Genomic DNA, 16076 nt, shown 5'->3' with positions numbered 1-16076 from the left:
TGGCGAAAATGGTGTCATAAGATGTGCAAGACTTAAAAAGTAAAACGTCAGCGAGCGGCGCGGTCAAAAAATTCGCGCGGCAGAATGATCACGGAAAATGTCGAGGGGGAATTCAACCTCCCCCCCCCCACCGGTCCTTTTAGGGTTAAGTCGTAGCCCTTCTGCATTATTCGTTGTACCCCATTTACACTTTTCTTATATCGTTGTAAATCCAACAGAGAAAAAATACCTTGTAGACGACATAGTATATGTGTGTAATACTTATCTGTACGTTATCAGTAATATGTGAACATGGACAATCAGAGAAAATAAATAATATCAAATCAAATCAAATCAAATCAAATCAAACCAAAATGCAGATCTAATCAAAACAACTATGTTTTTACTGAGCTTGTCATCTCAAATCTCTGATTCACGTAGTTCTGCCAAAGTTTGAAGTGAAGGTGACCCCTAAAACAGGATATATCTTTGCCCGTGAGCCATCGCCTCTGCTGTTCACAGTATGTGCCATGTGAGTATTTCCTCAGTTCTCTTCATGATTGCCATGTCATGGAATGTGTCAATTAATTTACTTCCTATCGCCATGCGGTTGTGGATCATTCTGTTGATTTATTGCAGTTTTTAGCCAATTTTGACATTGACTTGCACTCTCTTTCAGCTGATTGACAATCTTAAGTGATCAAATGTTTGAAGTACCTGGGCACAATTAATATATTGGAATAGAAAACAAACAAACAATTAAAGAAAGCTACTACATCTTGTATTTTGGGTCAAAAGTTTATTGTCTAGTATTATAAAGGCACAATATATATTATACAGCGTGTCCCAGAAAAAAAAACGAAACCGGGTTTCCATGCAACTTTTTACTATCGAAATCATGCATTTTCTCTATGAGATATACATCAATGGAAAGATAAACTCTTCTTCTTTCGTTTGATGTACAACTTAATGTTCATTGTTCATGCATGACTGAGTTAGAACAATGGAAAGTGGTGCTATCAAATTTTCATTTGCACGCGCAAATGGTGACTTTAAGTGAATTTTTCAGACTTATAACGTAACGTTTTCGAAAAACAAAGTTCATAACCCAAATATTCATATTTTCTTCTTTCATATGAGACCTTACGCGTCAAATATGAATGACGCATGCCTGAGAAAAATCTGTATGAAAGCATGCTTCATTTCTACCAATTCTACGAATAAGCGAAAAAACAAGCATTCAGCTCTCCCGTCTTAGCATTAGACAATGGGCTCATCTGCACTATTGAATTCACATAAAACAACCGCAGTGCTACAGTGCAATGTCGTTGGGGGGGGGGGGGTATTTAGAGAGGAACGGACAGCCCGTTGTTGTCAGTTATTTAGAATAAGCTATGAGACGTAATCATTTGTGACCCTGCTCCTCAAAACAAACAAAAAGTCGCCAGACATTTTTTAGTTAAGACTAAGTTCTCAAAGAGCAGACTTTAAGCTTTAAAATTATGTATAACTCAAATCAAATGGACTCTCCTAACCTATCTAAATATTGGAAAGAAAGTACAAACTCAGGAAAAGTGTGAACTGAGAAAAGAGACTCTGAAGTACAGTGTCTATCCAAGCGCTTAATCTTTACCAAACCGTGCTGGCTGTGCGATGAATGGGACAAAAAACAGGAAGTAAACCACCAGAGTAACAACAATGAAGAGATTATCAGATTAAACTGAAATTAAGCATGCCTCATTAACACATTCTGTCCATAATCAATGCCAACTTTCAAAGCAGTAGCGCTATCATTGCAAAAGTTATTAGAGTTGAAAGTGAAGAGTGTGGACAAGGTTTTTCAGAAATGAAAAAGGGATTCGAAAGACCCACCTAATCACACTATTCTACCAAAAATGTTCGAGATAAACTGCTAAAAAAACACACTTTCCTGCCCGTTTTATGATACCAAATTTTAGCATAATGTAAAAGAAGACCCGTTCTTTCAGAAAATATGAAAAAGTCAAGTTCGGCTAGGCTGACCCATTTCACTTATTTTCAGTCCTCATGCAAAATCAGTGTGTGCGACTTTACGTTCGTTTTGAGGTGCACGGTCACATTTATAATAATTGAAGACTAATATCGCGAGTATTCTCAGGCTGCACGCAGTCTAATTACTGCGGGAAATCAACATTACAACAATGATACACAAGGAAAAAGAATGGATATTAAAGATATGATTCTATCTTATGCAAAAGATCGCTGGAAAAGTCTGAAAAATTCATTCAAAGTTGCCATTTGCTCGTGCAAATGAAATTTTAGTTGCACCACTGTCTATTGTTCTAACTCATTCATGCATGAATTATGAACAACGTGTTGTGCATGGAATGAAAGAAGAGAAGTGTATCTTTCAGTCCATGTTCAACTCATAAAGCAAGTATGTGATTATGATCGCAAAGAATTGCAATGAAACTCGGTTTCGTTTTTTGTGGGACACGATGTGATATATACAGTTATATATACAATTTATTTATGTATATTATAATATGGGCATACATAATGAGTGGTTTAAAGATAAAATGCCTGTCTAGACATGTGATCAGGGTCTTAGGTGAGAATCCTGCCACAGTACAATGGGATCAGTGTAGACATTATGTCCATGATTGTTATCATGGATGCTGCTGAAACACTAATTCTGTTTTTACATACGTCAATGTACGGTAATTTGGCAAGGCAATCAGTTGCAAAAAAGCAAGACTTTCAACAATTTATATTGGTTCATATAGTACATTCTGGAAATCATCCGAGGGTCTCCTTTATAATCATGCCAAAGCATTTTTTGAGGGGGATTAATCCTAAGCAACATGTTCTTAAATCTCCATAATTATATAGATTAATTTATAACATACACGTGTAGCATGCATGATAACAGACATATTTTGTCGTGTATGAATATCGTAATAACATTCAGTCGAACTGCGGTTGAAATAAGTGTTAATGCATTTTCTTTGGACTAACAGGTACACCTATGGACAGCCCGTGAGAGGTAGTAGTGAAGCGACAATCTTGCTGGGACATCATTGGCAACCAGCTACCAGGACTCTAGAAAGGGTAAGTTTGGGTATTGGATCTCTAAGATGACTGGATCAGCAGAAGAGAACTGGGAGCATTTCATGAAGTATTTTTGTCATACATTTTGTCTGACAAACTGTTATTAGTTGCTGAAATCCCTGCGTCTGTTTGGCTGATAGCAAATTTGTCCCACAAATTTGGAAAAGCAGCTCTTCTCCGTACGACCTGTGCTATCTCTCTCTCTCTCTTTCCTGTAATTATATTCTTCCCCCTTGTCTTTTTCCTCGCTTCCTCTCTCATTCTTTCTGTCTTTCTGTATCTCTCCCTTTACATCTATGTCTCCCCCTATCTTTCTGTCTCTAAATCCGTCTGTCTTCACTTTCTGCCTGGATAAGAGGATAAAGTGTCACAAATTTCATGACTTTGTCAGTATTTAAACCTGTGTTTTTCTGCTGAATTCTATTAGTCTTGCATGACGTAAAAGCATTGGTTTGGTGGGATTACAAAATAACTGTCGGTGTATGGATTCCTCCTTGAACCTTCCTTGACATTTCTACCCATAAAAGTGTGATCATAATCACACTAAGAAAAATAAGGTATTACTATCGTATTGTTGTGCATCAGAGATTTCTTATGCACGTTACCTGTAAATAAAACAAAGCATGCAAATACGACTACGATTACGTTTACTATCTTTTTGTCACTTTTGAAACTTGTGCAGCTGCTACCCTCAATGAAAGTCTGATCAACAATGTGTAATGTGTATGGACAAGGCAATTTCTGAAATACTTCGAAACATTCACTCGATCCTTCTTAACAGATTATTTTAGAGGCAGATGCGTCGGGATGTGCTGAATTTAATTATACATTTGGCCGCGGAATGTTGAGAGGGAAGGAAATTAAAGTGGTCTCAAACTTCACGGAGGTAGGAACAGGTAAGATGTTGTGGATAAAGAATCTACATTGAACATAATTAAACAATAGCAAGTCAGAAAGGCATATTTTTCAAAGTGGAATTCATCCTAAATAAATGTATATCTTCACACCTACACACACACACACACACATAAACACACACAGCTTTTAATTATTGAAACAATTCATGTGGAAAGAAATGTAATGGTACTTTGACTTCATAACTTCTATAAGACCTAGTTTGTGACAGGAATGAAGTATCGATTGAAGTTGATATTTTTATTTTTTACATATATATGAAGAAAGACAACATCTGACTTGTGAAGATGTAATTATCTTATTAAATAGTATTTTTAATAACATTGGTTATGAGTTCTTAGTGCCTTTTTAAAGTCATAGAAGCAATGGACCTGTGATGTAGCATCAGAGCTCAATTGCTTTCGATTGTAATGCATATAGAATTAAAGCACGATCAAGTTAAAGTTGCGTAATCGTGCAGAGGGAAATTTAGAAAACATGATCAAAGGGGACACAAAACCCTAACCTGGAATAATGAATCGCACCTATAATCCATGCCAAAAATACAACACAGATGCAAACAGACAAACAAGCATTCACTGCGGCATAAAGAAAAAAAAATCAGATCAATTGCACAAAAATGGACATGTCGTGCTGTTTGAGTTGATAAGTCCATAAGTAGGAACAACAAGGCACAAAACTGTGTCTATATTAGCTCACACATTATATGGGGACGAAGCCACAGCTAGAAGATTGTTTAAAAGCAAAGGAAACTTCTATAGGAACAAAGAAAAAAGTCTTACAAGGTGAAGAAAAAAAAATCATATGTATGAATCATTGAGCATTTTAGTGATGTGGCCATGTACAGGCCTAAAGGCATCAGCGAAGTTTACTAAATCTATATTGCAGAGATCCCTTAGCAAGTCGTACCGGTTATTACATTTGTATTTTATTTTCGACTGATTATTATTCTGACCACAATTTTTGTGTATTATATGCTTATGTTTGTCTCCCTGTGAATTTAGGAGTGTGGATGCAATCACGAACCGTATCCATTCCCCTCAGCCATGAACATTATAAAGTAAAGATCCAGGGACCAGATTTCTTCAAACCAGGATTACCCTACAGGGGGCAGGTAAGGAATCTCTTTAGTTAACTGGTACCTTCAGTTCTTTCTTCCAATATTTTATTTTATGTCTTTGAAATCGCTGATTTGTTGTTATTGTTTTTGGATAGATTTGCTGTTGGTTATGGGAATATAGCAGGCATTATACATATGGTTAGATTTCGTCTGTCACCTAACAATAATCTGACTTTTACCAAAATGTTATTGAAATGTTTCTTCAACAAATGCTTGTGTTATGATGTATTTCATTCACATATAACCAGATGAGCCTAATGACAAAATTATTTCATCCTTATTGGAATTATTGAATTAGAGAGAAGACTTGAGCTTTTCATTGATAAACAGCGTGCCCTTTTGGCATTTGAATTACAAATCTTAACGTCTGCAGCATTTCACATTCTTTTCTACACTGCTGTCCTCACAAAAAGTTGGGATTCTCAGTTGGTTTTAGAATAAGAAGCAAAGCAATTTGTGAAAAATGACGTAAAAGCGTTTAACCTTACGAGTGACTCGTCAGATGTAATTATAAGAGTCATCATATTTCAGTATGCATTTGTATTATATCGACAACATAAAAGTAATCCGTTGGCAATATATCTGAGCAGGGTTTCAGAGCACTAAAGCACTAATATTGCCTCGTATTTTTGATGCCTATTTCCCATTACTTTAGACCTCATTAAAAGTCAGTTAATGACACACTTTTACTGTTTTGTCATTGCTTTTTATCATTCGTTTGCAATGACAGCAGAAAAAAAGAGCAAACGCAAAATTATGAATTGAAAAAAGCATTATCGTAAGGGAGTTAATCAAAAACACACTGTTTTCTGGCCCTATTCTCGTGACCAGCATGTGAACAGGGCTGTGTATGTCTACTATCTAAATTCATTTTTATCTTGATTCAATAATTAACATGCAAGATTACAGGATAAACATTAAAGTTTGCAAATATATAAATTGGCCATTCTTCAGGATGTAATGATTGACGCATTTTGGTTTAAAGCTTGACATAGGAATAACTGTAATGGAAGTTATGTCACGTGATAATTTCTCTTATCTATAAAAAGGTCGTTCTGTCATACCCCGATGGCACCCCAGTTCCGGGTATTGCAGTTCGTGTACAAATAGAGGAGACGAGAAGGCACATCTCAGTTGTCACTCAAACTAACGGCATTGGACGATTCGAGATTAAAGGACCTTCTGACCCACGAATAGTAACCCTGACGTTAAGGGTAATGACCCCTTTCCATAATTCATATAGCAGTATGCATCCCCACCCACATAACGCACCTACATAGTAATACATGCACACACGCACGCACACACACACACACACACACACGTATTGATATGTATAGAGTATAGTGCAATTCAAATCTCGTTAAGAATTGAAATTGAGTGACAGATTGCTTTTGGTAACGTAAGTGATGAATTCTGTGTACATGATATGATTTATAATGTGTGTATGTGTGTGTGTGTGGGGGGGAGGGGGGGGGGGGGTAAAACAAATCCATCTTCCTTAGCTGTTCTTATTTTCCCAATTGGAAGAAACAATCTTGGTATTCCATGTAGATATACAAGACCGCAGCATTCGAAGATGTTATGATGTTGTTTGTTGTTTGCTCATCTCTAGCTGAAATTAATTTTACATGATCTTTATTTATTTATTCATTAAATGTATTTTTCATTTTGGAAAAGGGGGTTTCGTATTGTTACTATAGAAATGCCTTATTTTGTATGTCTTCTGTGAAGATTCAAGGGAGAATTAAGGTTAAGATAAGTATAGGTAGCATACCAACGCTTAAACTGCTAGACCATGTGTAACAAGATAGTTATGCAGTCACTCGGTTCCATTCATTCCTTTGTGCATTCCCAGGCTACTGACGCAGAAGGTGGAAGTTTTTCGATCCCAACGAAATCAGTGAACGCATGGTATTCGACGAGTGGTTCTTTTCTTGATGTTGGAACTTTCGATCAAACAGTCATCAGTGGTCAAGATGTGAATGTCAACCTTACATTTACAAGGCCTACCTCTGAGACAACCTCCAGTATTAAGTTTTTCTACCGGGTTAGTATCCAATCTCTCATTTTTATTCTGTCGTTGACTCTTAGCAATCATTCCACCATTCATTGCATTGCTTGTGTAATTCAGTAGGACTGATTGTGGTAGCGATCGTTTTGTTTACAAATGTGCAAACAACAGAAGATGTGCACTTAGTCTTAATACACCGCAAGAATTTAACCCATGTTTATGCCAAACCTTTGAGAGCAATGAAAGAGGGGCTCTGTTTTAGATATTAATGTGGGAAATTTGAAAACATTAATGTTGACACCTCTGCTGCAGGTTTTGTCACGAGGACGTGTCGTCTCCAGCGGGCAAGAGACATGGACAAATCCGAGTGTGATAAATCCACCTGTAGAGATCCACGAGGAAATACAGAGGGAGGTATCAGCCGCAGGCAGAGAAAAAAGATCTTCTCCTCCATATTTTGGCGGGCGTCGGAGAACAACAGGTATGGTCTGCTGGTAGTTTATATTATTACAGAGTTTTCCCACAAACTTCATGCTGGTGATTTTTTTTTTTTTTTTTTTTTTGTACAAGGCAGGATGTTCCTACACATTGCACTAAATTGTAGAGCCATCGCCCTTTGGATATCTTATGACCACAGACCGGTGTTAGTGGTGCTACCCCTGTTTTTTTTTTTTTTTTTTTTTTTTGATGATCTGATTTCGTTAAGCAATATCACTAGATAAAATAAACTTTTTCCTTTTTTTTGGGGGGGGGGGTTCAATTATATAGGCCTGCATTCTTTTGCTTTGCCTGTTTGTTTTGTTTTTGTTTTTGTTAGTGTGTGTGTTTCTTTTCCTTTTTTTTCTGAGAGAGGTCATTAATCTTTGTCTCAAAGTGATCTGTACCCGAAACATCGATCAATCGATCGATCTTTTTGGGTGAAAGTTTGTATGACCGCTGTTTTGCGTACTCTCAGTGTGAATTTTCATGTGATGTTGCAAAACAACAAAAGGTAAATGTTATATTCATTAATTGATCTATTTCAGAAGTCAGAGCGCCCGTTCTTCTACCCTACCCTTTATTGATCGTCGAGAACTTGGTATTTTCCTTCACTGCCACGGCTGAGATGTCTCCATTAGCCCGTCTTCTTGTCTTTTACATCCGAGGAGACGGTGAAGTAGTCAGCGCCAATGGAGAAATCAAAATAGCTCCTGCATTTCAGAACAAGGTTGGTGTCAACATGCCAGCACGCTATAGCTTTTTAGTCAGTCAAAAATAGATAATAATATCTCCTTCATTCTAAAAACCTTCAATATAACGGACTGTGACAATGCTTGCTACTATGCGTAAACGAACTTGAGAAATTCAGCTGGAAAGGTTTTAACCAGGGAAGTCGAACAGGCATCATCTTCGAATAGGCACTTTAAATCAATGGATGAACGCCATTATGCCTCAATAAAATGAGACACTAAATGCATCGAAACATTGATTCCGATCAAATTCGATATTTCCCCCTTTTTTTTTAGTCAATTCCAATAATCTGCAGTTTCTGTGGCTGTTAGTGTATAACAGGTCTTTCGAAGAGTGAGGGTAGAAGCAGTGGCGGATCTACGGGGGGGGGGGGGGTTGGTTTAACCCCCCCCCCCCCGCCATCCTTTAGCTGCCAAGTAAAAGTTTATGCATAGGAAAACGCCATTATGCCCAGACTTAATCCAGAGTTAATAACCAAACACAATGATAACTCTGGATATTACTGTGTAAAATGTTAACCTATCCACAAAGACGTTATCATGGACTGGTTCTTATGGTCTCCATTGCGTTTAGATGCCATGAAAACAGCACTTGCAGGGGTTCAAGTAGCTACGCGGCTCACAAACATCGCTGCTTAGCGGGGCGAAAAATTATAAGAAACTAACAATATACATTTATATAATTATCAATTGACACTTACATCTACTTATGAGTAAATTCAGTGTATAGATGGTAGCCTCGCGTCCTCGAGTGTGCCCCTTGAAACATACCATGAGTAAACCTTACCTTTTTTCTTTTTCCTGTATGCTTTCTAGTAATATAAGAATAATTTGTATTGCTCGAACAATGTGATCACGTTTAAGCTTTTCATGAATACATTTCATCCTCCCCTCCCCCTGCCGCTGGTTCGCTTTGCTCCCTCGCCGATCTTCTCACACCCTGGTCACATAACTTACCCCAGTATGTTCTAATCATACTCATTCGCGCTGTTTTTTTTTGTTTGTTTGTTTTTTTTTCTTTCCACTGTGATTTTATTCCCTAGAAATATGCTTTAGATGCTCTATAAACGGGTCTAGGAACACTACCCCCTGGAAAACCACTCTCCGGATAACAACCACCCGGATAATTACCCCCCAGGACAATTCCCCCCTAGGGCAACTACCCCCCGGACAACTACCCTCCAAGGGCAATTACCCTCCAGGGTAATTACCCCCTAGGACAACTACCCCCCGGACAACCACCCTCCTAGGGCAATCACCCCCCCAGGGCAATTCCCCCTCAGGAAAACTACCCCCTGGATAACTACCCCTCGGATAACTACCTCTGGATAACTACCCCCTCGGATAACTACCCCCTGGATAACTACCCCCCTGAAAACTACCCCCTGGGTAACTACCCCCCGGAGAACTACCCCCTGGATAACCACCCCCCGGATAATTACCCCTCGGATAATAAACCTCCGGATAATTACCCCCCAGATAATTACCCCCGGATAATTACCCCCGGATAATCACCCCGGATAAATGCCCGCCGGATAAGTACACCCCCCCCCAGATAATTACCACCATGATAATTATCCCCAGGTTAATTACCCCCTCCACCGATAACTAGACCCCAGATAACTTCCACCCGATAACTACCCCCTCCGATAACTTCCCATGGATGATTACCCCGGATAAGTAAGCCTACAACTCCCCCTCCCCTATAACTATCAAGACGAAAATTACCACCAGGACAGTGCACCACGCCAATTACTCCCTGGGTAACTACCTCCCAGGTCATTGCCCCCACCCCCCCCCCAATCTTACTTTTAATAAAAAGAATATCATTACTACAGGAAACGAAATTCTTTGTATTATTTGCCAGGAATCACGGAGATGCCATACTGATACATCATCTTATGAAAACAACATCTTAAGGATTTACGATTTGTATCGTTTGCATTAAGGACGATTTATGTACAAGCTTAACTTCTCCCTGGAAGATAATAAACGGAAAGATGTTAACTCCGCAAATGCCATGGATCGTCAGCAGCACACCAGGGATCACCAGTGTTTCGGCCATTTAAGTGCTGTACACCTCCCCCTGGCTGGCCGGTGCTGCGTTGGGATCCCCTTGACAGCAAACCCATGGCATTTGTATTTTGACTCTATGTTCATAAAAAACGAAGCTGTCCCTTCATATCCTACCCGGTAATCCGGTAAATGTCAATGCCTTTAACCAAAACTATTTTCGCTAAATTTGTATTTTCTTTTACTCTTCCGAAATTTCGGATTTCTCTTGATAGTATAGTTTAAAAGAAGTTTGAATGCCTTTACCATTGAGCTAAAGACATTTTGAAGAAATGTTACACTTCAGAATGAGTTAAACTTTTTGCAATATTTTTTTTAACCACAATCGTCTATCGTTTACCACAACTCTATGTAACACTTCTTTATTTTGAGGAGCTTATATCTCATGCCTCACGTGCCCTGGTTTTAACCCATCATCTTCCTCTTCCCTCTCGCTTTTCTCTGTCCACCGTGAAGGTAGTCTATTCCTGTCATTCATAACTTTTATTATCGAATTAACGAACCTTTGGAATAACGCTAAAATGTGCTTAATAACAAACCCTCTTTCATTTTTGAACTAACGGACATTTAGTTGTATCAGAATCTGTGTGTTTTGTATTAAAGGACTTCGGGACAATGAAACAAACCTTATCTGAATTCACATTATTGTATTACAATAACACAAGTTCCCCTCGGAAACTGTGCGTGATACACGGAGTGAACATTCAATGATGCGTTCGCTCATGCAGAGACGCTTTAAAAAATGCTTGTTCCGCTACGCATTTTCGAATCCGATTCGCATTTCGTTATAAAAGAGCACATTTCTTTTGTTTTTCTTTGTCAGTGGCGCTCAGAAAAGACTTCGTGATAACGAAAATTTTGCTATAACCGTCTTCGTTATAAGCGAATTTTGTACCATAGGAATTTTGGGACAAGAAGTCTTGCTTCGTTATAACGAAATTTCGTTATAACCGTGTTCGTTGTAACGGGAGTGCACTGTGTCTTTATTTGTGTACTTCGTCTCTGTCTTACTTTGCTTTCTTTGCATTGTTTCATCAATTTTGTAACTATTTCACTGTTATACCGTTAACGCTCATTTCAGAATTGCCCTACTGCATTATTGGGCATTAACAACTAGTATGTCAAGGATGTGGGAAGAGATTGTCACCTCTTTGGTATGATCACCGCAGAGCATTACCTCCCTTGACAATTACTCCTTATCAAAATTAGGCTCCAAACAATCACCCCTCTTACAATAACTCTCCCCCAGAAAATTACGTCTCTCATTGTTATTTTCGAACAACGTTTGGTATTTGAATTGAAAAAAAAAACAAAACAAAACAAAAAACCAACATTTTTTCATATCCTCTGCATTTGGTCGAGACCTAACTTCAGGTTTTAAACATCTTTTGGGTGAGATAATTAGAAACCCCTTACGAAGTATTAAAGAACATGTTATTCAAAGAAGGATTCAAGTTTTTTGTGAAAAAAAATACTCTTGAAATGGCCGGGATAAAACAGAGCAGCCCTATAATGTAAAAAGGATTCTGTCAACTACAATTCTCTATAGATCTATTCAAAAAGAGGGTGCAGGACAAAAGACTTCGTTAACAACTAGGGGTGTTTTGTAAAAAAAAAAAGAAATACCGTTAAACTCGTAATATTTTACTCTTTCTAATGAGACTAACTTATATTTGAACTGGATTTCCTCTTAAAGTGTCGAGAAAAATTCATTTGAAAACTAGCATAATTCTACTTGTATGTAAAACAAGCTGTAATTTTACTCTTATGACGATTAGGGCACCGTTTGATAAAAGTTGGCAATTATGACATCTTGTTAGTCTCTAATAATTTCAATAAAACCATGGGTTCTGCTTGATTGATAAGCTCGAGTCACTGACTTGTTACCATGGACGTGATTTGATCGACCTACAACGATTGGCAATTGTGTGGAACTGACAGCTTGTCAGGACTGATAACTTTCATAAAACCGTGCCAGGATCCTATCAGAAATCATGGCTTTATATCGAAGGGTCCCTCGCTAATGTTAAGGGAATATGAATTGCAGTGAAATCAACTCTCCTTTTCTTCAATGTTTATCGTCTAATGTGTTATAACGGTAGAAAATGACAAGCCAAAAAAGTGATGACAGTGTAAGAGAAAGGCGCATCTTCTGATAAAATTATGGTGTTATGAACTTATGGAAAAATTACAATGGGTGGTAACTTTCGGGGGCGGGGAGGGAGGGTTGTCCAGTAGGTAAGTATCAGGAGCCCGTAGGGGGCGGGGGGGGGGGGGGGGGGGTTCGGGATATGGTTATGGGGGGAGGGGGGTAGTAATCCGGGTGGTAGTTATCCTGGGGGTAGTTATGTGTTGGCTCAGTGAGTAGAGCGGCTGCCCTCACAAATTTGGAGTTTATATCCAAAACAATTATTATTATTATTATTATTATTATTATTATTATTATTGTTATTATTATTATTATTATTATTATTATTATTATTATTATTATTATTATTAATTATCCGGGTGGTAGTTATCCTTGGGGTAGTTATCCGGGGGGTAGTTATCCGGGGGGTAGCTATCCGGGTGGAAGTAATCCTGGGGGTAGTTATCCGGGGGGTAGTTACCCAGGGGGTAGTTCTCCGGGGGGTAGATGTCCTAGGGGTAATTGCCCTTGGGGGTAGTTGCCCTAGGAGGGTAGATGACTGGGTGGTAGTTGTCCTAGGGGGTAATGGCCCTTGAGGGTAATTGCCCTAGGAGGGTAGTTGTCCGGGGGTAGTTGCCCTAAGGGGGAATAGACCTGGGGGTAATTATCCGGGTGGTAGTTATCCGGAGGGTAGTTGCCCAGGGGGTAAGTGCCCGGATACGTCTATAAACGCGACTTTGTACTCTGTTTTTACAAGAAGTCCCTACCCTGGGATGGGGGTATCCCCCTTCCCTCGCCGAGGATCTCACACCATCACATGAAAAATAATGTGCCCACGCCTAGATCCCCCCCCCCCCACAAAAAAGAAGAAGAAGAAGAAGAAGAAGAAGAAGAAGAAGTGTTCCGGCGCGCTTAATGGGGCTGCATTCCCCCTAATTTGTGAGCCCCCCCCCCCCCCCCCCACACACACACACAGAAAAAAAAAGATAGAGAAAAAATAAGACATGCAAGTACGCTTGCACTTCCCTCCCTCGCAATACCCAGCTCAGCCCCTGACCCCCCTTGGAAAAAAGCTAAATCCTCCCCTGAGAAGTGGTTACATCGTAACCCCATGTTTAACAGAAATCGCCAAACAGCTTCGCTGCATGGATTTGCAATTTCTGAGAGAAAAATCTCTAACCTTGAAAAATGCACTCCATCTACACATTGTTGATTTGAGATATGAGTATAAATATATACTTATAGAAATATTATGTGATTAAAGTTCATTAAAATGATAACAAAATCTGAAATACTCTTAATCATAATTTCGAGAAAGATTATTGCCATGTGACAAATAATGTGTCTCTATAAATGTTAGGACAAAATTGTGATTATGGATCAATTTGCGCTCAAATCGTTTTTTTTTTTTCAATCAAGTGCAGTTCGTATGATACACATGTACGTACATGATAGTGATGTATAGTAATTGTTCAAAACAGTAAAAAGCGTTTAAATGTCATTACATCAGACACAAAATTCATTCAAATATACAAACAGACAAAATTAAACAGTATGTAATAAAATATTATTATATGAGATCATGAATATGTCGTTAACAATGCAATGTTCACGAGTGAATCATTTTTAAATCTTCCGGCAGGTGTCCGTAGAGTTTGATGAGGGCCGAGAGGTTCGACCAGGGCAACCAGCTTCTGTACGTGTGTCTGCCCAACCGTCCTCACTTTGTGCTGTTGGTGTAGTGGACAAAAGTGTGCATATCATGGCGGGCGACAACCAACTCACAAAAGACAAGGTATATAGAATTACAAGCAGAAACCGAATCCATTCTCTCATTATCTTCCTGCTTGGTGAAGAATACTTTAGGAGGAGAGTAGCCTTAAATGAAACATGACAATGTTAAAGAAAATTTAGCAAACATCAATTTTAGTTCCAAAATCCCAGCGTTACGATTACGGTGCAAATTGAATTAGGCCGTGAGGTCTTTATCTCACGAATATGTTATTTGCTAAGACATGAAACTCCGATAAGTTTCTAAGTTTCGTGAGCTGAATGAAGAAGAAGTGTTTCAACAGTAGTATGTGACCCTATACATGAAAAAAAAAAAGATACAAAACGGACAAACAAACAATCAAACAGAAAGTCGCCAAAAAGGCAGACTCTAAGCTTTCAAATGATGTATAACTCAATTCAGAAAGAATGCACACACTTTGGAAAATGTGAACCTAGAAAAGAGGCTCTGAAGTACAGGGTCTATTCACGCGCTTAATCTTCAACAAGCTGCGCTGGCTGTGCGATGTTGGAACAAGCAACAGGATGTTAACCACTGGAGCAACTACAGTGAAGAGATTATCAGATTTAGCTGAAATTGAGCACACTTTATTAACACACTCCTTTCATGTTAAATGCCAACTTTCAAATAACTAGCATTATTTCGAAACGTATTATATTTATAACTGTAAGAATTTGCAAAGGACTCTCAAGAAATGAAAAGGGGTCTTTACCTGATCCCAAAACAGACTTTCCCATTCACTTGATGATACCCAACTCTAGTATAGTGTAGAAGAAGAAAAAGCTCTTTCAGAAAAAATGAAAAACGTAAAATTGACTAGGTTGACCGGTTTCACCACTTTTAAGTCCTCATGTAAAATCAAGGGGTTCGACTTTATGTTCGTTTTGTGATGCACGGTCACATTATGATGTTTAGTTTATTTCCATAGTGGCAGACATGTTGACTTTTAAATGTTCGCAGTGTTGACATCTGTTCATCAAATTTTCATTATGTGGTTTAATTGATATTACAAATTGTGAAAGCACTTGTGAAAAACAGATGATTATAGACCATGATGGAGTCCTGAAATATAATAATTTTTGATACGATTCTGCCGTTTATCGGTTTGCAGGTATTTACCCCAGTCAACTCCTTCAATGATGTCCAGTTCAGAAGATCAGTGTCATGTCCACGGACTGAGGAGATCACGCTCCCACCAAACTCAAATGCAAGGACAAGGTGGTATAGTAAGCATATCGACAGTTCGGCGAGTTTTGGGGTAAGTTTACCATTATCACAAGGCAATGTCAAACACGTATACAGGTCACAAGTCAGTGCATATTATTTCGTCGGCAAAATATCCTCAGCACGCGTCATCGTACACAAGTAAGAGGTCCGTTGCGCCATGGCAGACCTTACTTTGTATGCTGCTTACAAAACCCTCATTGTTTTGTTTATTAGATCTCTGAGACCATGGCATCCTAAAGAGCCAACATGATGTCAGACACATCTTAACGCAAAATTAGTATGTATCATAGAACTGACTCGTTTTATTTATCATAATAAAAAACTGCCATAAGAGATGATGCGAGGAAGGAATATCAAATTAGGGATCGTAGAGTTTCGGTTGAGACCTAATATTGAGGATTCTAACATTAATTTTGTGTGTGTGTGTGTATGAGATAATGAGAAACTTCTTATGAAATATGAAAGAGCATATAATTCCATGAGCAATTCAACGTTTATTTCATGAAAAT

At 38.5% G+C, this 16076-nt stretch overlaps 1 protein-coding gene across 1 annotated transcript in view; it reads left to right on the top strand.

Annotated features, from left to right (window-relative positions):
- Positions 1-16076, top strand: part of LOC140239456 (alpha-1-macroglobulin-like) — a 50873-nt gene that overhangs the window by 8386 nt on the left and 26411 nt on the right. The window contains exons 6-15 of the mRNA XM_072319292.1: positions 421-511; positions 2979-3069; positions 3851-3965; positions 4989-5098; positions 6154-6318; positions 6963-7154; positions 7431-7599; positions 8144-8325; positions 14191-14343; positions 15452-15598. Coding sequence (XP_072175393.1) covers positions 421-511; positions 2979-3069; positions 3851-3965; positions 4989-5098; positions 6154-6318; positions 6963-7154; positions 7431-7599; positions 8144-8325; positions 14191-14343; positions 15452-15598 — 1415 coding nt within the window. The remainder of the gene's footprint in view (positions 1-420; positions 512-2978; positions 3070-3850; positions 3966-4988; positions 5099-6153; positions 6319-6962; positions 7155-7430; positions 7600-8143; positions 8326-14190; positions 14344-15451; positions 15599-16076) is intronic.

The sequence above is a fragment of the Diadema setosum genome, chromosome 16, assembly GCF_964275005.1.
Source record: "Diadema setosum chromosome 16, eeDiaSeto1, whole genome shotgun sequence".
In the NCBI taxonomy this organism is placed as follows: Eukaryota; Metazoa; Echinodermata; class Echinoidea; order Diadematoida; family Diadematidae; genus Diadema; species Diadema setosum.
Note: the sequence above shows the minus strand (reverse complement) of the source record. Positions and strands in the feature narration are given on the sequence as shown.